Raw genomic sequence first — 27,896 nt, 5'->3', positions numbered from 1 at the left:
ATGAAATAATTCGTAGCCACGAGTATGACTATATGCTGAGTCCTGTGAGTTCACCCATCGAATCACTGAACCTAAGGGAGGTTATTCATATCGTATCTATTCACCATTCCTCCTTCCATATTACTCAGAGAGAACATGTTTCTTTCTCTCTCCCTGGTCAGTCCTTCCAATGCTGGGTGTGTGTATCAAGGATGGGTGGGGAGTGGAGCTTTGCCTAATTCTTTCTTCACATTCCTCTACCTTCATTCCTCCAAGAATTCCATATACACATTCTGGGATATTATTAACCTCAAGGTACAATCCTCCCTCCAACTGTGATCCACTAAATTTTCCCTTATACCTGGTTTACAAGCTTGAGACTTAGGTCTTAGCTTAAGTGGGATTCACTCTGGAGGAGGTATGCAGTTGAACGGCACAATTTCCATTGGTACCATTTTTGAATGTATATTTCTTCCTTGAATTTATCTATAAACCAGAAGAGAATTTCCCCAAATGACCAGAACCTGCTATATCTGTTATGAAGGCGAGACTCTCAGTAAACTATATTTAAGTTGCCAAACCGGACATGAGGAAATGAACTAATAATCCTTTCTCCCCAACCCTCCTTCCCCGATAACTTTCTTCTTGCACGATTATTAAGCATCTCAGAACCCCACCTCCTCATCTGAGAATTAAGGGATCAAGCAAAAGCAGCACACTCACCCCGACTCTCAAGGCTGCTGTTCAGGCGCCGTTCAGCGGTTTCTAAGAGCTGCTTGCCGGTTTTCCAGAGCTGGCACTGAGTGCAAGCCAGGTCAAATGCAGCCATGGCGGGGGGGCTGAGGTCTTCCAGAACCTCTCTCAGCGGGGCAGTGGGCTCCACCGGGCTACTGCTTATCCAGAAGTCCTCCTGGAGTGTGGGGATGGGGTCTCCCGAGGTGCTGAGCAGCTTGTCGGTCACATCAGAGATGGAGTAAAATACCATTCCTGGACACCCAGCAGTGGGATAAAAGGCAAGAGGTTAAAATGACTCTCACTAGCACTTTTATTCTGAAAAGTAGTTATTTAAAAAAATGTCTGAGGCCCTTCTGCACAGTATACCATCTATGCATATCAAGACCATCATTACAGCCCACTCTTACGGCATCGAAACGATGGCATGGAAAAAAAGACCAAGAGAAACTCAAAAAGGTGGAGAGGAGTGAGGACTTCTTCCAAATGGGATCTAAAAGTAGGGTGAAATGAGGTAGATCTGTGTGTGCTCATCAGAAAAGATCTCTAAAATACATCACTAAAAAAGCAAGGTAGAAAATAGTACTTGTTGGAAGAGCTCATTTATATTAAAAACAAAAAGGATATGCATATATTCTTTTGAATTTGTAAAGAAAATCTCTGGGAGCTTATAGAATGAGCAACAAGTGATGGTAACTTGATATACAGAGCCTAGACCAGCAAGAGATGTAAAAATATGGGACAAGATTCCACTTTCAAGAAATAATGAGATGAGCCCTTTCTGCAGTGCAGCCAAGGGTGGGAATTGACATCTGTGAATCCCAGGCCACAGGTGTTAGATACAACTTCTTCACTTGCTAGAAAAGTAGAATATGCTTTATCCCTGAATGATTACATGGGAAGAAAATAATCAGTTCCCCAAATCCCAAGATTAATGGCCATGAAAACACATGGTGGAAACTACGTTCACACTCTTCAGTTTAAGTCACGTAGGACAAGCTTAATGGAGGAGCTCGAGGGGCAGGTAAGTGACCGCCGTGGTCGGCGAGGTTAGGCACAGCTAGAAAATGACTCTGGAGGTGTCAGGACTGCTGTTCTTCAAGGTAAGCATCCTTCTCTAGGTTTCTGCTCACCTTCATGATGAGCCTCTGATTTGGGTGGTTTTTCCCCCATACCCTCCTCCCACAGCTCCCTCACCACCTGGCAACAGGGAAGCCGGACCTGCGGCTGCAGCGCTGCCAATGGCCTGCAGGGTTGAGCGGCCGCTGCCTGTTCTTCGGATGGTGCCACTACCCCCGTCTGAGTTCTGGTTTTCGATCTTGTGCTCTACTCGGGCCAGCTCCTGGATGACCTCCTGGTAGCGCTCCATGAACAGCAGCTCCCCGGAGCTGGGCGAGGACTTCAGGTTGAATGTGAACACCACCTGCCACAGGAGAGGAAGGAGTGTGGCTTGTGGCAGGCCCGCTGAGGTGGAGAGTGTCTACAGATCTGAGATCTTGCTAGTCATCAGACTCTGGCCCTGAGACATCTGCTTTGTGGGGCTGGGAGAACACTGGACATTCAAAGAGTAGGTCAAATGTAGAAATAACTTGTAAAAGTCAGCAAGAGGGCCACTGAAGCCCCAGCAGAAAACAGGCAAAAGATGTGGACAATTTCAGAGAGAAAATACACAGGACTAATACACAGGTAAAAAATGTTTTCCCTTCCCAGTAATTCAGGGAATTTAACATTAATACTACCTTGCATCTACCATAATGACAAAGTGTAAAAATAAACCCTCAGGGGGTGGTGGCGGAATGAACTGTCACAACCTTTTTAAAAGCAATTTGGCAGTCTGTAGAGCTTTAAAAATGTTTATATTCTTTGACTCAGTCGTTTTTATGAAAAACTTTCTTAAGGAAATAATTCAAAAGTCAATGTATAAAGGTGATAATCTTGACACTATTCACTACAAATATTACCAGGTTGAAAATAAATGTGAGTTAACAGGGAATGGTCAAATGCAGCTACTAGATCAGACTATTTATCATAAGGTCACTAAAATCAGTTACTAGGCAAATGCTCATATTATAATGTAAAAAAGGCACTAAGTTTTAGATTCAGAATGATTTTGGCTTTATATAAAAGTCACAGACATCTTGGAAAAACATTGGCAAAAATATGCTTTTATCTTTAGTATTGGTTGTTCTGGACAATAGGTTAAAAGTCATTTTATTTTCTGGTTAATACTTTTTGGTATTTTCTCATAAATATGCACAACTTGCTCTGTAACCAGGTTTAAAAATAAAACCTTTTATTAAAAAAGAAAAACGAGAAAAAGAAAAGATCAAAGACCCAGGAAAGGAAGAGGAAGTGAGGACATTTAGCGGTAAAGCATCAGGGGGCTCGCAACTGAATTCCTCTCGGTTTGGATGTCAGAAAGGCTGGTGAGGGTCCTATCCTTCCCAGAGGGATAGAATTATCATTATCATTAGAGTACAGGATATAAAATGTGTCAGAGGAAGTTAAGTAAAAATTATCCAATCACCTAGATGTTTCCATGATTTATTCCTCAACAAGTAAACTTACATGAAAGAAAAATTCTGACCTATGTGTTAAGGGACCAGTGCAAGTGTCATAAATATATCAAGAGAGTTTTAAAAACTAGAAGAGTGGGCTCTTATGCTTTTAAATTTAAACAATAGCAGAGTATTCTTGTATTTCTCACAGCTTGCACATAATCCGCTTAACATTCCAAGAGGTAGCACAAGCAGGTATTATATTTAACTCCAAGTTTCAGATGAGGATGTCAAAGCTCAGAGGGAGTAGAGTCTTTCTGGTTTCTACTCCCTGCACTTTTCCCTACACAACATTCTAATTTGCTAGCTCCCTAGACTTCCTGTATGTTAAAATGACATTCTATTTATTATTAAAAATTGTTTGCATAGCGATTTCTAACAATATAAAACCACATATGTGTTCAGAGAAGGACTACAAGGAAAGAAACAAAAATATCTCAACGTCTTGACTGTGGCCGAATGTTTTCTTTTATCTTGTTATAAAACTGTTTTATGTTCTGAATACAAACAGATGATTCAACAGCTTAAATCTCCTCCTTCTGGATCTTGAAATCCACAATGCTCAAGATCAGGCTCCATACATGGAAACTCCTTCCTGCTTCTCCTGCTAGACGTGGCCCCTCAGGTGTGCCCGACTGGCTCTGCTTGCACAAGCATCTGGCTTTACCTGATGCCCCGCGGGTCCCAGACAGCAAAGGGCTACCTTAGTGTTCTTTACTGTGACAAAGTAGAGCCTAGGCTCCTAACACCCGCTGCACAAGTACCCGCCTCACCTGATGGGCTTCTGCGAAGTTCCCCCGGAGGATGCAGGATGCCAGCAGTGACTCAGGTGGGGAGAACATCATGCGGATGAGTGAACTTTGAGGTTGAGGTTGCAACCGGCCATCCAGCTCATTCTTCCCAGATGCAGCGCTCAGACTTCCCTCTGTCAGGACACAAGAACGTGGGGGGCCAAGGAAGGGATAGAAATTGAGGAAAAACTATTCTGTTACCTGGTGCCAAACTCCTATCTTCTCAAAGTCCTTCTCTAAAAGGTCTGTAAATGGATCTTGAATTTTCCTCAAATGAAGCGCATACCTATGCTATCATCTTTTTCTTTCTTTCCTTTTTTTAAAAATTGAAGTATAGTTGACTTATAATATTGTGTTAGTTGCAGGTGTACAGCAAAGCGATTCAGTGTTATATATATATTTATTTATATACATTGGGTTTTTTTGATTCTTTTCCATTATTGGTTATTATAAGAAATTGAATATAGTTCCCTGTGCTATACAGTAAATCCTTGTTGTTTGTCTATTTTATATATGGAAGTGTGTATCTGTTCATATGTTATCATCTTTGAATATAAGACTTATGTACCAACAACCTTCCTTGGGTATTCACCTCTGTTTCTCTTCCTGATGGGTAACTCAACTGATAGTGAAATAGCCCTTTCCCCACTGAACACAAGCATGAACTGCTCAGTCCAGGTTTTCACACCGTGGTATATGGCAATGCTTTATGAGGGCAAAGCTGCTGGAAGTTGGCAACTGGTTGGGACCCCCATACCTGAAGTACTTGTGCTCAGCTCACTACTTGTACTTTCCAGGGACGGGGTGGAACCTCTGTCCCGGCCATCTAGAGGTATTAGGAGGAAAGAGAGAAAATCAACCATCAGTGCCTTACAGTGTAGAAAGTGAGAAGTTGGCTTGAAAGCTGAGATCTGGGTAGAGTGAGAAGATAATGGGTAGCTACTATACCAGTGGCTTCTTCTACAGTAAAATGCAAATTCCTACAGACCGAAGGTCCAGGGGTGGGCTTACTATGGTCCCAGGGCTCATTTGGATAGCAGCTTATAGCAGTGGTTTCCAGTCTCTGGGTCTCAGAGCCCCAGGAGCTTTCAAGTTACTTCTAGGGGTCAGCGACCCCCATTGCTCACTAAGCACTGTCAATAGTCTGAAAAAAAAAATTAAAGCACAACTATTATGACATGGAACCAGCAGGGTGCCAAAGAGGGTCACAAAATTTTCTGACAGAGAAAAAGTTGTCCTCATAGTTGAAAAAGTAGGGAACCAAAGTATAAGGCCAGGCTGATCAAAGACCATGATATTGGGACTTCCCTGGTGGCGCAGTGGTTAAGAATCTGCCTGCCAGTGCAGGGGACACGGGTTCGAGCCGTGGTCCGGGAAGATCCCACGTGCCGCGGAGCAACTAAGCCCGTGCATCACAACTACTGAACCTGCGCTCCAGAGCCTGCGAGTCACAACTACTGAGCCACAACTAGAGAAGCCCACGCACCACAACAAAGAGTAGCTCCTGCTCACTGCAACTAGAGAAAGCCCACGTGCAGCCACAAAGACCCAACCCAGCCAAATAAACAAATAAATTTATATTTTAAAAAAAGACCATGATATTGAAAGTCCTGGAGAAAAAGTATCTTCTTCTCAACACCTGCTTTCCTACAGCTCTAGGAAAAGAGAAGATGGATTGTGCATTCTGGGTTGGATGGGTCAGGTGGATGCAAACTGACTCAAACCAATTAACTGAGCAACTTAAGGCGCTCAGCCTTTAAGTTTTCCATGTTTCTCTCATGGTAGTCTCCACCCCAGCCAGCATGTTCATGTCTCTTGTTGCCACTTAGCTAAAGCCTACTCATTCTTCTGAGCTTGATTCAAAAGTCAACTCTTTCAGGAAACCTGTTTCTCTGCCTTTGTAGACTACGCTGACCTCCCCCTCCATGAGATCTCTTCTGTTTTCAGGGCTGTTTAAGTTTTTCATGTATACTGTCTATGCAGGTAAATTATAAATTCCTTGAAGGCAAAGTCCTGGTTTATGCCTCATTCACCTCCCTCAAGATACCTAGTATTTTTTTTAGCATACAGGAAACTCTTTATGAGCTCCCTGTTAATTATTTTAAAACTACCAAAAACCATAATGGAAATTTGATTATCTAAAAAATTTAATACTTCTGTATAATGCTTCTGTGTTAAACTCCTTTAGAAAAACTCATAATCAAAGTCAAAAGACAAAATGGAGCAAAACTTGTAGCACAAAATGACAGAATATTTTCCTTAAGGTATAAAGAGCTTCTTACAATTCAACAAGAAAGAAAAACCCAACAGAAAATATGTACCTTAGACTGAAAAATATTAATGGCCAATAAATATATGAAAAGACATTCAATCTCAAACTAAAAATTAGTATTAAAACAATGACACACCATTACTATATTAATCATATTGGCAAAGACCAAAAAGAAACCTGATACTACTCATTTTTGATGAATGTATATGCAAATAGTCACTTACATAACAGGTGATGGGAATGTAAATTGGTCCACCTTTTTTGAGGGCAATTTGTTATATCTGTATATATACCCACATATACTTTGACCTTCTATATTATACTGCTAGGGACTTACGTATAGATATACTCACACAAGTATGCACAGACATATGTACAAGGTCGTTTACTGTAGCATTGTTTATAATAGTAAAAAACTGGAAACAATTTAAATGCCCACAAAAGGGTACATATGACAATGGACTACTAAGCAGCCTTTAAAATAAGTGAAGAGAAGTGAGTTCTCAATATAGAGTATGATACATTTATGTATGTAAGAGGATATAAATGAAAAAAGAAAGTTGCAGTTCTCTATATGTAGTATCATGTATCTGTATATCTAAAATGATATACATGCTTGTATTTCATGGAGAATTTTTGGAAGAAAACTATTAGCAAGGGTTACTTTGGGGGGGGTGGGATTAGGATAATCTTAGATCACTTTTGTTTGTACCTTATCTTAAAGAATTGCTTTAAGATACTTCAAGATCTTATCTTTATCATTAGTGTTAAGGTACTTTAAGAACTGCTTTATCTTGAAGAATATTAGACAAGTGGCACTATACCATTTGCCACTTGTGGGAAGGAGGCATGGAGAGAGTTCTTCAGATTACCTGCCCGCCTCCTTCTTGTCCGACGACCCCGGCGGAGACTGGGGTGCCATGTGGCGATGGGCCGGTATCTTCGGGAGGGTTGCTCCTCTGAAACAGCAAACCCAGTGGGTCATACGGGAGGGTGATCAATTTTTTTTTTAAATTGAAGTATTGTTGCTCTACAATATTATACGTTACAGGTGTACAGTATCGCGATTCACAATTCTTAAAGGCTATACTCCATTTATAGTTATAAAATATTGGCTATACTCCCTGTGTTGTACAATATATCCTTGTAGCTTATTTTATATCTAATAGTTTGTACCTCTTAGTCCCCTACTCCTATGTTGCCCCTCCCTCTTCTGAAAGTGATCAATTTTGATTTAACCCACCTCCTGGGGTAACAGGTAGGGAAAGATCGGGACTGGCCTGTGCAACGCTGAGCAGTACCCCAGCGTTCTGACACAGGTGGCCATGGTGATATGCTCTGACCTAGTGTGACTCCATGTCCCACATTCCCGAGATTTTTTCTCCCTCCTCCCTTTCTGTTATCTCCTCTCACCTGAGCCCTGGTTGCTGGTCACCACCTTGTACCTCCACTGGGCCTCAGAGAGAACCTTGGAGAACTGGTGCAGGCGGCTCTGCAGTCCGTCTCTGCTGCTGCTGCCCAAGCCACTCTGGCCTTCAAGCAGCTTTAGCTTCTCGGGGGGGCTGCGGCTGCTTAGCTCATCCAGCTGCTCCTGGAGTAGCCTGAGGTAGGCCCCTATTACATATTCATCAGCCAGGAACCCACTGATACCGCTAGTAAAGTGCTTTAGGTCCAAAAAGCTGTGCCTGTGAGGCTCTGGGGAACTGTCTTTTGGCTCTGCCTTCAGAGAGCTTGGAACTGTGTAGGCCAGGCTCCTGGAGGCCCCCAGGGAACCCTGTTCTGACCTCCTCTCAGGCTGTGCTATGTGCTGAGGGCTCTCTGATGGGGACCTCAAACCCAGCGGGCCCCTCCCCTCATCGTCATCCTCAGCGTAGTCCTCGGGCAGGTGAGGCTCTGGGTGAAGATCAGCAGAGGTGATGAGGAGCAAGGAGAAGATGTTTTCTAGAAGTTCCAGGCACAGAGAGTCAGGAATACTGCACAGATACTGTTGACACCTGGCCAGGTATGTTGAAAAGAGATCTGAAGCACCTGAAGAAGCATGTATAAAACAAGAGGCCAGAGAAAGAGAAGGAAAGAGAGAAAATGCAAACATTAGAAACAGTACTTGCCAGACTCAAACACTCTCCCAAGTTTAACTCATTTCTTTCTTTGTAGTGACTCAGAGAACTGTGGTTACAGTCAGAAGACTAAGAGGCTATTGAGCCATGTCTTTTCATGACTTGTAGAAAGATTTTGCTCCCTTAACTAAAAGTACAGTTCAGTGAACACTCATTATTTTGTTTCTGCTTTTTAAAATTACATTACTCCTCATCTCTGAGAAGCACTCCATATTTCAGTTCCTAGTATGAAGGCAGCCTGGAGACTCCTTATTCCTCAATTTCTGTTTGCACTCATTGTTATACTACAGGTGATCACAGCCTACCCAGATCTCTTAAAATGACCATGCTCAGAGGTGAAGGTCTATTCCAAAGCTGCAAGGGAGAGATACTTGACCACCAGTCACAGAAAGCAAGGTAAGGAGTTATAAGTTTTTAAGAAAAATGAGAGCTAATAGGACAGAAGGTTCTTTCAAACTGTAGGCTGTGACCTATGACACTGACTTAGACGGCTGCATTGGAAAAAATGAAATAAAGCAGAAAAATAATCAGGAGTGTGCTCTGTTTGGAAGGGTAAGTAATGTTTCTTAAAACTTATTTCAGTTTACGCGTCACATACACACAGATACACATACACACGAAAGCACATATTATATACCTAGGTGCAAACTGGAGTGCTGTGAAATGCTATCTACTGTGGACTGGAGTAAAAAAAAGAAGCATTTGGAAAACACTGTACTAGGTGCTCAGGCTCTGTTAGAACTTATGCAGATCACTTGCTTTCTCCATGTCCCTTTGATTTACAGAGGCTGATAAATGGATGAAATTATTCGTGGGCATAATAAAACCAAGGCCCCCTCCCAGCCCTGGTGGCAAAGGGTTCCCACGCAAAGAACCTGCTGGGACGGGTTGTTTCCAGCTCCCGCCAGGGAAGGGGTGGGGGGCGGCGCTGTACCTGGGGAGGAGAGAGAATCGTTCACTGGCTCTGCAGCCACGGCCAGGTCCTCAGAGGGACTGTCTTTGCATTCCTGGCACTGGGAGTGCCGGTGTGAGTTCACACAGAGGGCATAGATGGCATACTTCATGGCACAGAAGCTCCGGTAGAGTGTCAGGTTCTGACAACGGCTCAGGTGCGCAGGGACCGTGGCGTCAGTTGAATCTGAATTATAGAGAGAAACAGGCAGAACTTCAGAGATGCTTCTTTCTTTTTTTTTTTTTTTAATTTATTTTAGTTTTGGCTGCATTGGGTCTTCATTGCTGCGTGCAGGCTTTCTCTAGTTGCTGTGAGTGGGGGCCACTACTCGTCGCAGTGCACGGGCTTCTCATTGTGGTGGCTTCTCTTGTTGTGGAGCATAGGCTCTAGGCGAGCAGGCTCAGTAGTTGTGGCTCGCGGGCTCTAGAGTGCAGGCTCAGTAGTTGTGGTGCAGGGCTTAGTTGCTCCACGGCACGTGGGATCTTCCCGGACCAGGGCTCGAACCCGTGTCCCCTGCATTGGCAGGCAGATTCTTAACCACTGCACCACCAGGGAAGTCCCAGAGATGCTTCTTTCAGGCAGGGGCTGCATGTATGGCTGAAGCAAAGAGATGCCACACTGCTAGTCCCCTAGGTGTTCTCACCCTCTCTCTTTTCTGGCAGTGTGATCTGCGTCCCTTCAGGCCTTTTTTTCTATTCAACAACTTTCAGTCTCTTGGTTTCCTTTTCCCCACCAACCTCCCCTCTACATGTCTGTTCAACCTAGGCCTCATGGCTGTTTAACAAATCTTTCCCTTACATTTCTTAAAGTACTTGTTTGTCCTTTTTAAAAAAAATAAAACTTGAAGTACATGTTTGGTCTACCTTTCGAATGCCACATTACCCAAGAGGCAGGATTAAAATGAGTTTAGATTGAGAAATAAGAGAGCAAAGGTAACACGGCATTAGAAAAAAAACTTGATATTTTTAAGAAAGCCCTGAAGCAGACATCATGAGAAAAAACATAAACTCTGTTGCGATTCTGCACACTTGTTCAATAATTTATAATTTTTCATTAAAAATTTGTTTTGAACTTAGGAGGAAGGAAGGTTACCATCTATACAGAATCTCTAAACATCTTAATCTACCTCTAATTCTTATCATAGCAAAAGTATAACCTGTTCAAAGAAAAAACATTAAATGCAATAAAGCAAAAAGAAGAAAAAATTACCACCCATAAGCCTACCAGCTAAACACAACCACTGCTACATTCTGGTTTAACCCCTTTAATAGTTTTGTGTACATGTGTATGGGTTTGAGTGTAACATTTTATATACTACTTAATTTTCCTACTTCTTAAAAATCCTTTAGAGCATAAGCATTTGATTATGTTTCTTTACAAACTAAATCTCTGCTGGCTGCATATAGTTCTACTGAATGAATCCCTTGTCTAGACGTATTCCTCAAGGGCAGGACATTGGAATAGTTAGGGATGTTTTGCTACTACAATGCTGCAACAAGCCCCTTTAGGTATAGGTTTCCTAGTGATTACTTCTTAGAAGCTTGGCCTTGCCAAGGTCAGGGTAATAAGCAGAACAAAGTCAATATTGTTCTATGGCCTTGACCTCTTCATGGCATTATTGCCCAGAGCCAGGACTTGCAAGCACGCTGAGAGGGAGTGGCTCCTTACGTTTTTTGCCCCAGATGCCTCTCTTGCCTCACCCTAGTCCCAGCCCTATTATCACTCCTCTTTTTCCTTTTCCAAGTTCAAGTTCTACGTGTGTTCTGGTGGGTCATCAGGGATAGATTTCAAACACTTCTTCAGAAGCCTTTTGTATTTGTATGTAGAAAACAGAGAGTTCCAGTTCCTTTAGGAAATCTGCTAAACAAGTTGTCTACCTTTCCAAAAAATATAGAATGTAGTAACACTAGTTTTACAATTAGTGGTAGGTCCTTTAAAAAAGTAAATCAAAGCAATATCTAGGCTGACAGACATCTACTGCCATATAAGAATGTTTGTTTCTCTCAAAAGTAAGGTCCCTGGCCTGTGTAGTAGGTTGTGACCACACCATCATATGATTTTTGAGAGCAAAAAGAGTGAGCTTGTTAATGGGGACTTGAATTTTAAGCAAAGATCTAAGGTTAAAACAAGGCTTTGTTACTGTTTCAGGCAAACCCTTCTTCTAAAAGAAAACTCTAAAAAAAACTCAAAAAAAGAATCTTCTAGAAGAAAGACTCTTTACCTGTTCAATAGACTATGAAGAAGATATGGGAGGGAAGGGAGGCACAAAATGTGCTGTAAGAAAGCTTATGAAGCATGGAGAGACTCACCAAGAATTTGCATAAATACTGCCAATGACAATGCTGTGAATTCAGAGGGCAGTTCCTAATTCTGTTTCAGTGAAATGAGGGTATGCTCATGGTTCCTGAGCTGGATCCATGAGGACAAAGGTTCCCATGGAATTGTTCTCATAGGATACCCTAGGCCTCACCAAGAAAGGGGAAGATGTCCCTATATCTTGTAATCTGATTGTGGCAAACAGCACTCATTTAGAGGGTACCTGCTGGACCACCCATCCTGATAGATCCCAGCAATCACATCTAGATAAATCTTGTGCTGTAAGAAACATCTGCAAGATTGTCCTAAGAGGGAACCTTGCCCAGGTCACTCCATCGCCAACTCACCATGCTCTTGCTGGGGGTCCTTGGCTGGCACCTTCTGTAGGAGCTCGAGGACATCTTCCTCCCTGAGGGCTGGAAGGTTTGTAAGGTGATGGAGAGAGTAGAGCACTGAGTGGCTTTCTCCACCATGTAAGTGACACAAGAGATCTCTCTTTGGTATGGGGTTGCTGAAAGGGAAAGTTGGGAGGATGGAAGGGGAGGCAGTTTATATAATTGCTTTGAGAAAGACCAGTCTCCATTCCCTCTTATTCCTTCTCTCTGGCCTGTAACACCAGAGGTTTCACTTCCCCAAACACTAAATTTCAGTTGGTCTATGATAGAGGATAGCATTTATTTACCCCCAGGGAAGGACATTCATCAAGCTGGCTTTACTTGTCTAGTGAGGACCCAGGAAGGGCCTCTGTGCTCAGCAGGGTCTAGAAAGGGCCCATAGATTAAGCTTCCTAATTTCTGTAATTTTCCTAGCTGAGAGCTGACACGAGCTTCTCTGCTTTTCTTTGAGTCAGGGCCCCTTGCTACTTCCCCCAGCAGCCTACTCAACTTTAGAAGTGCTGGTGAGGTGGGTGAAGAACAAAATAAGAACCCAGATCTAGGGAAGACCCAAGGCTAAGTTATCAGGAAAACACAGGGCCGCGAACACACTTCAAGAGGCAGTTGTTGAATAAAAATGTGATCCAAGATAACACGTGGCTGGGCTTCCCTGGTGGCGCAGTGGTTGAGAGTCCGCCTGCCGATGCAGGGGACATGGGTTCGTGCCCCGGTCCGGGAAGATCCCACATGCCGCGGAGCGGCTGGGCCCGTGAGCCATGGCCGCTGAGCCTGCGCGTCCAGAGCCTGTGCTCCGCAACGGGAGAGGCCCGCGTATCGCAAAAAAAAAAAAAAAAAAAAAAAAAAAAGATAACACTTGGCTAAGAATGTGGACCACACTCACTAGCTGTGTGACTTTGGGCATGTTATTTAACACCCCTGGGCTTCAGGTGCCCCACCTTTAAAATGAGGATAATATTGGTGTTTACCTCACAGGATTATTGTCAAGCTTAAGTGAAATCATCACGTGAAGGGCTTAGAGCAATGCCTGGTGTATAGTAAGTGCTCAGGAGACGTGAGGTTTTGTTCTTGTGATCATTGTCATTCTTAAATTATCCTCTAGTTATGACCTTATGGCTTTGGTGAAGATAATCACTACTTATGTTTCTTTCCTGGTTTAATAGTTGGAACAATTATTTGTTGCTGGTCAACACTGTCAACTTAAACCATTTACAGGGAAGATGTCTTGAAACGGCCACACGTGCCGAGCATGGGTCAAGTGTGCCCAATGGTGGGAAGGGGGCTGGCTGTGCAGGGCCGTACCTGCTCTGCTGCACACACCACTCCAGGACCTCCAGGTGGGCCCACAGCCCATCACAGGCATCTCTGAGGAGCTTATCACAGCCTTGGTCCTGTGTGGATACGGGAGAAGAAAGAGATGCTGACTCAGGCACCTGGGGTCAGAGATGTGACCGACTTCAGGACCCTGCATTCTGCCTCAGCCCAAAGTGCCACCATACTCATTTCCGGAGCAGCTTGGGCTGCAGAGTGAGAGTTACCTGGGTCCTGTGGAGTGTCTGGAGCAGCCTCTTGGCTGACGCTAGGCTCTGGCAGTGTGTCCAGCCCAGGAGCACAAGCAGTGGACTGAGAGGGCTGAATTCTCTATCTAGCAGGCAGCCAAGACTTGGGAAGTCTTCCTCTTTCAGCAGGGTGAGTGCTGTCACCTGGAAACCAAAGGAGGCTGCTAGAGGCAGCTCTGGGGACTTGCTGCTAATCAGGGTAAGAAGCTTTTCAGTATAGAAGGGAGGTGTCGGACAATGACAGAAGTGGCCAGTTGACTACAAAGTGTTTAGGAAAACACTAGACTGTAAGCTCCTAGAAGGTAGGGATTGACTTCTGTTGTATCCCCAGATCCTAGCATAGTACATAGTACATAGAATGAGGTTAATAAATAGCTGTTGAAGTACTTTCCTGGTGGTCCAGTGGTAAAGAATCCCCCTGCCAATGCGGGGGACATCCCTGGTCGGGGAACTAAGATCCCACATGCCGTGGGGCAACTAAGCCCGCATGCCACAACTATGAGCTCGTGTGCCTCAACTAGAGAGCCTGAGTGCCACAAACTACAGAGCCCACGTGCCCTGGAGCCCGTGCACCACAATGAGAGAGAGAAAACCTGCACGCCGCAACTAGAGAGAAGCCCATGCGCTGCGATGAAGAACCCGTGTCGCAACAAAAGATCCTGCGTGCCACAACTAAGACCTGACGCAGCCAAAAAAATAGAACAATTAAAAAAAACAAAGCTGTTGAATTAAACTAAAGCTCAGTTGAAATCTGGAAGGAGAAGGTTAGAGTAATTAGAGTCCCCTATCAGCTAGGCAACGTATCGCTGCCACTGTCTTTTCTTCCTTGCACCCTCCAGAAAGCTTATTATGTATCCAACATTTCAGTGCCTGCCCAAGGACTGATACAAAATGCTGGCAGTTCTAATTATGAATGATACTGGTTCTCAGAGCCTTCTGGAACTGTGGGATGGACACAAACTAGACGACTCACTGCTAATTAAACTGCTTTGCGTTGGATCAATGAGTGCGAGAGAAAGTAGGAGTGAAGAAGCCTGGAGAGAGTCCCTGGGAACTTGAGTGGTGGAGAAGCACTGAGTTTGACTTACCAGGATCTGCTCGAGGAAGTGCTTGCCGTTGCTCAGGCAGTAGAAATAGGCCAATTTCCAAGCCTGGGCTGGGTCAGGATTGGAGAACAAGGCTAGCATTGCCCGCTCAGGATCTAGATGAGCCGGTGAGACTGAAAATTAAACCAGATGGGGTTACTGGGGAAGTGGACTCTTCTTTCCTAAGGTAAAGCTCATTTGAAAGACCAATTGATATGAGAGTTCACTCTTTTAAAAAGTTAAACCAGGTTTTCTACACTTCTATCTTAAAGACTCTACTTCTCTCAGTAGTTTCTGAAAAGTTCTTTTCTGCTATGATTATTACTTCATTTTTTTCTCCATCACTCCTTCTTAAGCTATGAAAGCTGTGCTTTCACAGAAGAACATCTTGCCCACTTTTGCTTAGCTTCTCCCATTAGCTTTCCTGAACAACATGGAAGGGAGCAGGCTAGAGGGAGTCAGAGGGGTTGGGCAGAGTGGAATTAGAGAAGCAGTGCAGGGAACACACCTTTTCCCGAGGGTGTGGTCGTCGGTGGCTTTTCTGAGGCCTTCTCTGCATAGGTGTGGCCATACAGGGACACCAGGCCCCGCCCGGCCTTGTGCAGCAGGCACCCGAGCAGCCGCTCCTCCCGCAGGGGACTCCCCTCCGACCTGCTGGCCTCCAGCAGTTCCTCACACAGGAGATGCAGCTCAGCCCTGAGAGGCTCTGCAGGGCAGCGCAGAGTCCGCAGGGCTCCGTAGATGGCATCAACTGTCCCTGGGTGCCCAATGGCAGGACCCCGCAAAGCTCGCAGTGCCTTTTGAATGAGGTCCACCAGCACCTTCTGCAGGGGCCAGCCTTGGAGACCCGTGCCATCTTCCTCCCCAAGCAGGAGCTCCAGCAGGGCCTGCGTGGGCTGAGGGGCCTCCCGCAGGAGATCCCAGAGCAGAGAGACAGCTTCTGAGCTGAGCCAAGGGGGCCAGCTCTCTTGCCTCTGATTTCCGTCAAGCACAGGGGCTGCTGCATCTTGTGCTAAGACCGTGTACAGCTCCTAAATAGGGGATGAAGAGAGGGATGGGCGCTATGTCTAGAATGTTACCACTTACACGCCTTCCTGTTTGCCTCTTTTCAGTGTATACATATGCATGTGTGTATATATAACAGTAGCAATAGCAAATACTTCTGTAGTAGTTACTATGTGCCAGGTCCTTTACACAGAAAAATTAAATTAATACTTACAACCACCTTAGGAAGAAGACACTACTATTATCCTCATTTTGAAGGTGTCCTCAAATCAGGGGGTTGAGGCAAAGAGAGATTTGCCCAAGGCCTCCATGCTCAAGCTAGTCAACTCCACCCCCACTGCCTCGGAAATGTGCACTGTTGATCTAAATCAGGGACTGCAAACTCATAGACCAGGTAACAGATGGAAATAAGACACTATGCCCAGCTCGAGGCATTTAAATTCAACTTTTAAAAGAACACTACAGACCAGTTTTTAACCCCTGATCTAAATCCCAACCAAGATTTTCGATACAGCTCATTCTTCATCCTTCCCTAAAACCTTCCCCAGTACCTCCAACTCACACAACTCTCCCTCTTTATTGAGCTTTCAATGTTCTTAAAATTAGTACCATGTGGCTTAGTACCTAATTGTGCCATGTGTGTTATTTCCTTCCTCCCCAACTAGATTGCAAGCCTTTAAAAGGCAAGATCTCTGTAGCCTATAATTTGTTTGGTAGGTTATTTTCCACACTTCAGCACCATTCCTGTGGGTGGTACTCAGGGATACCTGTTCTTAACTGCCTCCAAGATGGTCACAGGACCATGAGTCCTTGACCTAATACAAGTGAAAGTCCCTACCTTAAATCCTACTGTGAATATATCTTTAGTTAGCTGGTGGCTGGGTCATGAAGAAAATATGTATTGAGCCTCAGGGCATCCCTCAGGCACTTAAGTATAGATCTAGTTAAGATTTTGAATCTGCTCCCAGAAGGTGGTTGTAAGGATTAGCTATAACACATTCAGTGCACCTGTTACAGAAAAGGTATTCAGCAAATACATACTAGTTCCTTTCTGCCTTTATATTCCCTGCCACATTCTGGTGAAAAATTTAAACACCTAGTTTAAAACCAAGTTAGGTATTCCTTTTACATGAAATGAAAAAAAAAATTTAATCCTCAGCTATAATTAGTACTTCTGGCCAAGCTACCTCTCAGAATTCTACAACCAGATAAGTTTCCCCTATCTCTAAATTGCCCTCAAGGGGCCTCCACCTAGCCTGGTCTTGCCTGAGTACAGAGAACTGCCAACATCTTGGGGACCTGTTTCTGCTGGATCCCTGAAAGCTGAATTTGTTGAGTGACTGCAGACCTGGGCAGACAGATCCAGGGCCCTCTCTCACCTTGAGGATGTCCTCTGGGATGTCACCTGGGAGGTCTTCTGACAATAAAAGTAACTCAAGTTTTCTCCGGAAGCCAGCTGGAAGTAACTTCTAGAAGAATCATAAGAAGGAAGCATAGATATTAAGCACACGCTTTAGCTGACAATTATAAGTAAATACTTCTTTCCGGTTCAACTTATTTCTGCTGTTTTCTCTAAGATAAAGCACTTTTGACCATTAAATTCCTGGGTATGCCTTCAGACACTTTTCTTTATAAACAGAAACAGCTAAACTGAACACATACTCCTCTTAAATACTAACACTTAAATCCCACACTGTTTAGCCTCAAATGCTAAAGCTTGCTTATTTTATGTGATTTTCTTCCTCTAACTTGAAGTCCTTCTCCAAGACGCTCCCTTGCAGTGTCCAAAACAACCAGTTATGGGTAAGCCGGGATGGAATGGCCCACACGGTCCCCTTTTGGCCTAAACCCATTTTTGGTATTCACTTTTAGTTGGAAAATAAAAGTAAAGGGGGAGAGATCTAATGTTTATGAAACACTTATTATGTGCCAGGTATTATGTGCCATATTTTCATGTGTTTTAAAAAATCTCATTAAATCACTAAATCAAACACAACTATGGCATCAGGATGTTTTTAAAAATAATCTTCAGTAATGATGAAATGGTTAGGAAGTATTTTCTAAATACTTTCTAAAAAGTGACCCCATTGTTTGTTAATGAGACAGGACATCAGAGACTAATGTATAAAGGAAGAGAAAGCCTCTGACTCTTCCTGCACCTGCTTGTTTCACAATAACTTCCCTTCACCTGGTCCTTAAAACTAAAATGGTAGTCCCCCTTTCTCCAGACACAAATACAAATGAGATGAAAGTCTGGGACTAATTCTGACAAGCACTCTTTTAAATTAGAGACACCTGTAAATCATGCCATCTGAATGCTTATATAATGCTAATGATTGGAAGGTGTAGAGAAAATTCATTCTGGCAAGCTGAAAGTCAGTGATTCTATCAAGGACTAAGAGGAAGGAATAGATAAGCCCAGACAGCAGGCCCTTAATAAAAGAACTGGTTAAGATTTTAGGACCTTCATTAAAATCCTAAAGACTGACTAGCTTGTATCTTTTTTTACTGGTGAAATTACTTTATGCATATGCAGGGTCAAAGACAACTAACATTCCTAGAACAGGCAAGAATTTGCCCAATGTTTCTAAGCACAGATTTTCTTACTCGAAAGCAAGGCATGTTCAATGCAGAAAAAGCAGAGAATACAAACAGGCAAATGAAAACACACATACGCAACACACACACCTCCCCCAAATCTTTCCACTGAAGGAGAACTATAGTTACAACTGTGTTCTAGGGTATTCAGACCATTTTCTACATATGCATATATGCATGCATAACAAACATACTGTTTTCTAAAATTTTTTTTCTTCACATAGCAGAATATAAACATCCTTCTATGTCACTGAAAATTCATTTACCACGTAATTTTAATAGTGCCGTGGTATTTTACAAGCAGATTAATCAGTCTTAGATTGTAGACATGGGAGCTGTTTCTATTTTTCCTTTATTAGAAGCAGCATGCTGTGAACATCATGCTGTTCACATGATAAAAGATAAAAGGGCATAAGGCAAAAATGGATGAAGGAAAGGGAAAATGGAATCAGTTTCAACGAATAATTCAAAAGGAGCTTTTGGCAGCTGGTGGGAGACTGGAGCAGGAGCAGCCAGCAAGTCCCTAGAAGATGAAGGCCAGTCCAGGAAGGCCAAGTCCCTGGAAGATGAAGTCCAGTTCTGGCTTTGTAGAACTACCTCAGGAACACATTTGAAGTCTTGGCCCTTGTATTAAGTCTTAAAACTCTCTGAGGTCCTTGTATAAAGTTTAAAACATTCCCACGACTGTTTAAATAACTGAGGTACTGGAGCTTTAAGGACCAAATGATCTTCAATTCTGGGAAAAATAACTCTTAGTCTGTGAAAAGGAGCCAGGGAAGTGAAATCCACCTCCGGATCTGGTTGACCAATTGTCCAGAAATTTAACAACCACCAATCAGCCATAAAGTAAACAAATACCCCCTGCTGAGGCAAAAGTTCATCTGGCTTGACAAATTCCATGTTTGTATTGAAAAGGTCCTTAGTCAGTAACAATAACATTTGTTTTCTTTTTCTTTTCTCTTTGAAGATACTATTGAATATTTTAGCTGAAGATGTCTCTTTTAGATCTGAAACTATAGCCAACTCTTAAACAACCTGGGGTTAATTATTTTTCAGTTTTGCTTCTTTTCCTTCCCTCTCCTGATGATCTTTTTGTCATTTCTCTTTGTTAGACCATTACCAAAAGCCTGGATAATAAATACATTTAGATTAGTAACTTCTGGTGCTTTTTGACAGCTATGTGAAGAAGGGTAAGTGTCAGGCCAAAGCAGAACTAAAGACAAAATTAATTCTGATGACTGAGAGAAGTTAAGAAGAAAATTAGACTAAATTATAGACATTTACAAAATAGAATTTATGGTTTCTTGCAGCTTACCTGGTGGTGCAGTGGTTAAGAATCTGCCTGCCAACGCAGGGGGCACGGACTTGAGCCCTGGTCTGGAAAGATCCCACATGCAACGAAGCAACTAAGCCCGTGTGTCACAACTATTGAGCCTGCGCTCTAGAGCCCGCGAGCCACAACTACTGAGCCCACGTGCCACAACTACTGAGCCCACGTGCCACAACTACTGAAGCCTGCATGCCTAGAGCCCATGTTCTGCAACAAGAGAAGCCACCGCAGTGAGAAGCCTGTGCACAGCAACGAAGAGTAGCTCCCGCTCGCCGCAACTAGAGAAAGCCTGTGTGCAGTAACAAAGACCCAATGTAGCCAAAAATAAATAAATAAAAAATTTAAAAAAGAATTTATGGTTTCTTAATTTAAAGTCTATGTAGGCTAAAAATATTGTTGAGGTGGAAAAAGCAGAGGACTGATGACTCAAAGGCAGAAGATATTGGTTCCAGCTCCAATTTTGCCAACTAACTTTATGGTGTGACCCTGGGCCAGTCATTTCTTTTCTGAGTCAGAGGTTCCTCACTTAAATCTTAAAGTCTTAGGTTTAATACAAAATTGCCTGAGAATTTTTTAATGGATATCAATTTCTGATAATTAACACATATTTCTAAAAGTGCTTTGAATGGTAATTTTTCTTAAAAAAATAAAAGACAAAAAACCCTTCCTTACAAGTTTTCTTTCACTATTAATTTGCTCACTGTGTTTTCATATTTGGTAACTTTTATTTCAATTCAAGTAAGTTGTTAAATTATTAATTAATGATGTTTAAATCTATACGATTTCACTGTACTGGACTAGTTAAAGTAAGATTTTTGGATGAACAACTAAGTTTCAGCTCAGCCCATTCTCCCTTACTTGAGTATTATGAGGATTAGACTTTATTCACTATCTTGTCACTTTCACTGAGTTCTGCAAAGTTCTGTTTGGGCACAAGACTCACAATAGTATTTAGCACAATAGTATCACCTCAGATGGTAGGCTAGTGAATTAATGCCAATGTATGTAAGTTAGTGAATTAAAAAATGAATTTAGGTAAAGAGATAGCAATAAATACTTAAGCCATTCTCACTGTCAATACTGAGAAAGGAATATGACAAACCTCAAAATAAAGGAAGTAACAGACAAAAGGGAAATTTCGTAACTCCTTCCAAGTTCTTTTCAGTCTTGGCCTCGGGCGAAAATTTTAAATGTAAACCTACTTACCTTTTCCAGGGCCAACCATTTTTCCAGTACAAGTAGCCAGACCCAGGCTAACCTTTGAGGGTTGATATCCTGTCCACATCTGAAAAATGTAAAAAGAAAAAATTTCTAAACAAAGAGTCTCTACTGACCTTTTCTCTTTTGTGATCCAAGATTTAGATTTCACTACTCAGTCTGTTTTAAACCTGAACCTGCAAGACATTGTCCTGAGAAATTTTTGAATGTATATGACAGATTGATAAAACGAGAACCAGAACAGAAATAGCAGCTTTCATTAAAAAAAAAAAAAAAGTCACAATTCTACCTCCACCTCCCTATCTAGTCTTTAAAACAAAATAATATTACACAGAAAACCATAAGAGCAAAGCTATCTGAAATAGAAAACTTGAAATCTTGAAAACAGAATCAAATAGTCAAAGAAAAAAGGAACTTCATAAAAATTTATTTTTAACTCTATAGAAACAGGATTATAGGAATTCATAAGCCTTTCTTTGAAGTTAGTAATTCAAATTAGATAGCAATTGGCTAGAATCCAAATTTAAGGGAAAAAACAAAGGAAGAAAAGAATCATGTAAATCTCCATTCTATATGTGCTAATACAGTACTTTCTCATAAATAACTGCCAGAGTAAGGAAAAGTGAGGGAGAGACTGAACGTTTAACTCCTATACCACTAATTGTTAATAGCACTGCCAGGAAGAACTTCATTCAAAATTCAGATAGAGAACATTGGTTGCCAGGGGACAAGGAGGGATCAATGTACAAAGAGGTATTCCCAGGGAGCAAGGGAATTCTTTTGTGGTGATGAAATAGTTCTGTACCTTGATTATACTAGTAGTTATATGAGTCTAAGAATGGATAAAGATACACAGAACTACACACATAAAGGTGAATGCAGATTGGGACTTCCCTGGCAGGCCAGTGCTTGGGACTCTGCACTTCCAATGCAGCGGGGCGCGTGGGTTCGGCCCCTAATAGGATCCCGCATGACCTGAATCGCGGCCAAAAAAAAAAAAAAAAAAAAATTAATGCAGATTTTAAAAATGGTGAAAACTGAATAAGGGCTGTAGTCTAGTTAACAGTACCAGTGTCAATTTCTTGGTTTTGATATTTACTATAGTTATATAAGATGTCACAATCGGAGGAAGTTGGGGAAAGGGTACTTTTTGTATTGTTTTTGCACTTCTTGTGAGTCTATGCTTAATTATTTCAAAATAAAATGCTTTAAGTGAATTCACTTCTGGTCCTTTGTTAAAGCTACAACAATATCTTCAATTTCACAAGCAAGAAGGGAGCAGGTTTGCTCTTTTAGGGGTAAAGAAAATGCTTTTCAACGTAGTTGCACTATCTACTTTAATGATAATAAACAAGAAATGGTGGTTCCAGGCTTAAATACCGCTCCAGATGATAATTCAAAGCCAAACTGATAAAGTAATAAATAGGCATGTATTATAGAGGTAAATTTTCAGAACATGTGAAATACACTCTACCTTTGTTAATTCTTCAGAGGTGATTGAGTGAGGCACATGGACCACAGCTCAAGTATAGAACCTTGTGTCTCCCGCCCTGTGACCGCCTGGCAGGAAGACAGAGTTCCCTTACCTCAGCTGACTGGGACAGATGACCAGAGCCTGAAGTATATCTTCCACCTTCTTTGGGATATCCCCTTGGGCCTCGTGTAGCTGAGGTACACACGCCTGTGCCAACTCCCATTCTCCTCTCCGAAGGCATTCACAGAAAAATCCAAAAAGTTGCTTCTGAGAAGCAGTTTCCTCTTCTCCAAATGGATGATGCATTTTCCCAGCACAGAGTGCAGGGAGATAGAAAGAGATGAATTACGCAAAACACATTGTCAATTTTCTCATTCGTGGAGTACCTCCTAGAAACAACACACACCCGAGTCAGAAGAAAGGGAAAGAACTATATTTAGACAAACTAGCCAGTACTAGCCGCATTAGGAAAGGCGGGGCTTACTTTTCTAATTAACGTTGTAAATTTGATTTGACAGGTTACTGTCTCTTTTGGGAAGTTCCACATTTCCCCAAGGGGTGGATCCCATCTCTCTAGGCGCATCCAATATTTAACGAATATTAATCGTCATATTAGCCCGCGGCGCAGACCCGAAACTCCACTTCCGGATTTCCTCCTGAACTTTATGCCTAATCCGGCTCCAAATCCCCAGGTGGTCGGTCGCCTTTTTACGGATGAGAAATTCAGCAGGAACCTCCCTAGATTGAGCCCTCTTTCAAGGCAGAGGATTGAAGATTAGGAGAGGAATCTGTGTCAGAACTGGAGGGCAGTTGGGATTGGTGCTCAGGGACGCTCCCTACCGGGGTCGTGGAGAGCGCTCCCGCCTTCTCGGGGGAGCCTTACACTCACCTGCTCCAGGCGCCCAAATCAGCAGAGATTCCAGCGCAGCCATATTTGAGCTGAGTCAGGTGACAAATCCCGTTCTGAAGGTTGAGGCAGGGAGAGGATGACGACTGACAGCAGCTACTCTAATTGGTCAATCGAGGAAAGATGCAAATAAGGCGCCATATTTGTTTGGGTCACGTGACTCCACCTCCGCATTAGAGGAAGCTAGGAAAGAGGTATCAGCTACCTGGTCTAGGAACACCGCTCACGGTTTTGACAGATCCTCCGCTTGACACCTTCCGTTTTGCCTTCGGTGGAGCAAGTGGCAGGAATCGCTGTGTGCCTTCATTTTTTTTCTTTTGTTCTCTTTTCTCCCTAGTTCGAAGTTAGCGTTTACTGAGCGCCAACCAGTGACATTGCTTTGCCAAGCTTTGGGGATACCCAGAGCAAGGAAATTTAGGTCCTCCTCCATTATTGTTCCATCCACTTGGGCTCCCTTAGAATCCCAGAACCCTACGTTCTGAATTCCCAGTTTCTTCTGCTTAACTCCATTCATTTATTTGCTCATTTACCCCACGACCGTTAATTGAACTGTGTGCTAGGGCCTACTTTAGAAGCTGAATAAGATACGGTCCTTGTCCTCAAGGAGATCACAGTCTAGTGAGGGGGTGCAGGTCAATAATTAGGATGCAGTGGGCTAAATTATAAGATAGAGGTATGCACGGGGAGATGGGAGCAAAGAATGAGCAAAAGCCTTTCTCAAATATAATAACCTGAAACCGAGTCTTAAAGTAACGGTTTACTAGTTTGCTAATCACAGCTGCTTTTATACTGAACCTTCTGTTTGGTTTCCTTGATGTTCTTCAACTATAGACTCTCACGTTTCCCCATTACATGTTTTCGGTTTGAGCAATTTCATTCAGCATTTTCCAAACTATTTCACCACCAAAGTGTGGTGAAAAAAAGCAAACCAAAACAAACCAAAAGCTCTCTTCCAAAACCTCTTCGATAATTGGTGGATTCTCATCTATTCCCAGAAAACTAACATGTCTCTCTGGTCCATTAATCAGTTTTTAAATGAAGTGACAAAAGAAAGAAGAGAGAAAATTACAAGCAAGTTTTTTTCCTGGCTCATATTCTCCTTGCTGATGTTCCTCCACCGGATTTTGATAATCTCTATATAGAGAAGTTGGGAATCGTAGACTTATTACAGAATGTGAACTACAATTCCCAGCACGCAGCGGAGCCGACCTGGGCCTGTGCCTACATTTTATTGGATATTTCGCCAGGGTGACGACCCAACCAGTGCTTTGTTTGTTGCTTTGCGTCCCTTTCCGCGGGGAACTGTGTGAGGGGTAGGGGAAACTTTGAAAGTTGGATGCTGCAGACCCGGTACTGGAAAGTTTCATGTGGGGGGCGGTTTGGGGAATTGGGGTACGCTCATTATTTCCTGCTCCCTTTCTGGGTCAGTGTTGTTGGTATCGGGGGAGCGGAGAGTCACTCTTGGGTGCAGGGCACGCCCCCTTAGGTCCATAAGGATCTTAACGAGCCCCGCCGCAGATCTGAGGCGTCTGGCTTTCCTTTGTGGGGGACGCTTGGAAGCTGCACTTTGTTGGGAAGAGTTATTGTTAGGGGATTCTGGGGTGATGTTTTCGCCTCTTGATGTCCACCCGTCTTCCCACTTGTGGGCAGTTTGAGGTCTAGACAGGGGAACCCGTCATTAAGGGAAGTTTAGTGTCTGATCCTCTTCAGATGGTGTTGAAGAAGAGGTATTTAATAGCGTGGAATATGGAGCCAGATCCCTGGGTTCGAATGCTTACTCCACCATGTGCTAGTTGTTAGACTTCACTCAAGTTTTTCAACTCATTGCCTCAATATTAGTCTGTAAAATGGGGTAAAACATCTGAAAATCTTGGAACAGTGGCACCTAATAAGGGCTCAAGAAATATTAGCTATTATTTGTTAATTCACAGTTTTCACTGACCATCTAACAGGTGGATTTTTTTTTTTTTTCTTGATGAGGAGAGGATTCAGTTTCCAGGATTGAACATCTTCCCTCACACCCTCAGTTACATGCTCGTGCACACACACGCGGAGCAGGAATTTACGGTTTCTGGTGGAAAAAACAAACATGCAAGCCATAACAATACGTTAGGAAGATTATCGAACAAATGTATACACAGCATAATGAGAACATTGGAGAGGAAGAGCCTAAGTAGCGGGAAGTCTTTGTGGAGGAAAGTCAGGGAGGCGTTTGTGTAACCTACCAACGTTACCAACTAATGCTGTTTTCCTGAATGAATTGATCATAATCCCTAGCCTTGAGCACTACGGAGCCAGGCACCATACACATCCTTTAACCTTCACTGCATTCCTATGAAGTGGATATTTGAATGATGCTTGTTTTTCAGATGAAGAAACTAAGATACTGGGAGGCAAGTGATTTTGCCAGAACGGCCAGAATGTGGGCCTTGCAATCTGATACATGAATGAGAGGGAAGTGAGGGACCAGTTTATGAAGAGGCTATAGGCCATCATAAGAAGTGTGGAATTTATCCTGTGGTCTCATGGTCCCATGGGTGGTTTTAAAGGATGAGAGTGGCAAGATTGGGGCAAATTTTTAGGAGGCTACCTCTGACAGGATTGTGACTTGTAGGTCAGTTTGGTGCTTATTCCTCTCTGCTTCCACAGCACATTTATATTCCAACGAGAATACTTGCTGCATGATTGTAATTATTTGTGTATATATCTCTTTTCGTCTTTTATTGTGAGTTCCCAAACGGGAGGAAATATACTTAGATGATTCTTGTGCTGCAGAAGCTCAGCAGAGTGTGTGCTTAAGAAGTCTGTGGAAGGAACAAATGAATGTTTTTGTTTGTTTGTTTTTTTGTTTGTTTTGTGAGGCAGGGAGTGACCAGAGGCTGTATGCAATAGTCTAGGCAAGTGATAGGAGTGGTCCTACTAAGACAGAGATAGCAGAGTTGGTCATTGTTGAAGTATTCCAGGTAGTTTGGGGTTTACAGTTTTCCTTTTTGATTGAATTTATCAGTCTAAATTGTGTCATTGCCCAGAGCTACCTGATCTGTGAAGACCCTAGGCAATGATACAGCAGATGTCACTTGGTAAACTTTCTTTTTGAGAGACAGAAACCAATACTGACAAATTCCCTTTGAGTGAAATGAGAGGGATGTATTTTGTGTTTGTGGGAAGGATGTGTGTGTGTGAGAGAGAGAAAGAAGGAGAGAGTGGGAGAGAGGACGAGAATGTTAGTCTGATCCGAGAATATAGATGTTAAGTAGAAATTTGGGCCATGGTATTGGAAATAAATATCTACATTCTCAGTATATATTTTTGTTCCAAAATGTGACTCTTTTTCTGATAATTATATTGTTTTATCCCCTGGAACAATGAAGAGTTCCTGTTTCTGCTCTATTCAGAGGATATTTTGCCATCTGAGTGAGATACACAGCTTCTCCTTTGCATGAGTTATTAAGGGAATCAGAGTGATTCTATTCTAACTCTCTGAAGACAAATATATCATGAGCTTCATTTAGCCCTCACAGGGTTCAACCAGAAGAGTGACATTTAATTGCATGTGGGGTTGTGAGCAGATAGTATAACAAAAAAACAATTTCACTTTGTAAATAACACCTGAAATAATAAAATCTCATTTGATTCAGAAGGTTTGTTCTGATTCATAGATAAAGGAGAGTTTAAATATGATTACAGACTTATAGTACAGTATACTCGTTAAGAGGCTAGGCCTAAGAGTCAGACTTCCTGGGTTCGAATTCTGGATCTACCATTTACTTTTTCTGGTAACAGTGGAATGGCTAACCTTTCCAGGGTTTAGTTTCTCATATGTAAAAATGAGATCAGTGATCAATCTTCCTTATAGGGCTGTTGAGAAGCTTAAATGTGATAATTGATGTAAAGCTTTGGAACAGTGCCTGGTATACAGTAGGTGGTCAATAAATTTATTATTGTTACAGTGCAATGAAAGTAAAGACTTTCTGGGTGTGCTGTTTGGAAATATGTGTATTAATTACACATCCAAATAAAGTTTATAAATGCACTGAAAATCTTAAGATGCTATATAAATGTGAAACGGTGTTATTATATTTGTGTAATAAGTTTTAAAGAATTGTGTGAATTGCACATTCTTATAGTGTCTTGTTTCTGTGTGTGCATGTTTGACAAACGGTTGTCTCCCCTGTTTAAAATATTTGGAAAGATTTTATTGCCTTCCTTCATTTTATGAGTAATATTTTAAATACCATAGTTTCATTTTGTATATGGAGACACTTGAAGGATTTTTTATTTTGTAGAGTGTTTTGGATAGCCCATCTACTGTTGCTTATGCTATTTTCCAGCTTTTTTTCAAGGTTCTTCTTTATCTTGCTGCATCTGAAGGCATGGGTAGCAAGAAACTAAGACGAGTGGGTTTATCACAAGAGCTGTGTGACCGTCTGAACAGACATCAGATTGTTACCTGTCAGGTAAAATTTATTTAATTTTTTTCAGTGAGAAACTTTAAGTACAAATTAATCTTTTTATTTCTTTTTCTTTTTTTTTAAATTTTTTTCTTTTGATGTGGACCATTTCCAAAGTCTTTATTGAATTTGTTACAACATTACTTCTGCTTTATGTCTT

At 42.3% G+C, this 27,896-nt stretch overlaps 2 protein-coding genes across 5 annotated transcripts in view; one reads left to right on the top strand and one right to left on the bottom strand.

The window, feature by feature from the left end:
- ZFYVE26 (zinc finger FYVE-type containing 26) overlaps positions 1-23,351 on the bottom strand; it is a 72,652-nt gene extending 49,301 nt beyond the window's left edge. For all 3 annotated transcript variants that reach the window (XM_059058385.2, XM_067028296.1, XM_059058383.2), the window contains exons 1-16: positions 23,268-23,351; positions 22,491-22,767; positions 20,893-20,971; positions 17,138-17,227; positions 15,262-15,784; positions 14,757-14,887; positions 13,648-13,812; positions 13,412-13,500; positions 12,065-12,228; positions 9,384-9,587; positions 7,746-8,360; positions 7,205-7,291; positions 4,818-4,886; positions 4,043-4,194; positions 1,933-2,134; positions 703-966 (exon numbers count right to left, since the gene is read on the bottom strand). In XM_059058385.2, coding sequence (XP_058914368.1) covers positions 703-966; positions 1,933-2,134; positions 4,043-4,194; positions 4,818-4,886; positions 7,205-7,291; positions 7,746-8,360; positions 9,384-9,587; positions 12,065-12,228; positions 13,412-13,500; positions 13,648-13,812; positions 14,757-14,887; positions 15,262-15,784; positions 17,138-17,227; positions 20,893-20,971; positions 22,491-22,684 — 3,028 coding nt within the window. In that variant the 5' untranslated portion in view covers positions 22,685-22,767; positions 23,268-23,351. The remainder of the gene's footprint in view (positions 1-702; positions 967-1,932; positions 2,135-4,042; positions 4,195-4,817; positions 4,887-7,204; positions 7,292-7,745; positions 8,361-9,383; positions 9,588-12,064; positions 12,229-13,411; positions 13,501-13,647; positions 13,813-14,756; positions 14,888-15,261; positions 15,785-17,137; positions 17,228-20,892; positions 20,972-22,490; positions 22,768-23,267) is intronic.
- A 1,220-nt stretch (positions 23,352-24,571) lies between these two features.
- Positions 24,572-27,896, top strand: part of RAD51B (RAD51 paralog B) — a 735,153-nt gene continuing 731,828 nt past the window's right edge. For both annotated transcript variants that reach the window (XM_067028294.1, XM_067028293.1), the window contains exons 1-2: positions 24,572-24,635; positions 27,617-27,742. In XM_067028294.1, coding sequence (XP_066884395.1) covers positions 27,659-27,742 — 84 coding nt within the window. In that variant the 5' untranslated portion in view covers positions 24,572-24,635; positions 27,617-27,658. The remainder of the gene's footprint in view (positions 24,636-27,616; positions 27,743-27,896) is intronic.

This window comes from Kogia breviceps, chromosome 3, assembly GCF_026419965.1.
Source record: "Kogia breviceps isolate mKogBre1 chromosome 3, mKogBre1 haplotype 1, whole genome shotgun sequence".
Taxonomy (NCBI): Eukaryota; Metazoa; Chordata; class Mammalia; order Artiodactyla; family Physeteridae; genus Kogia; species Kogia breviceps.
Note: the sequence above shows the minus strand (reverse complement) of the source record. Positions and strands in the feature narration are given on the sequence as shown.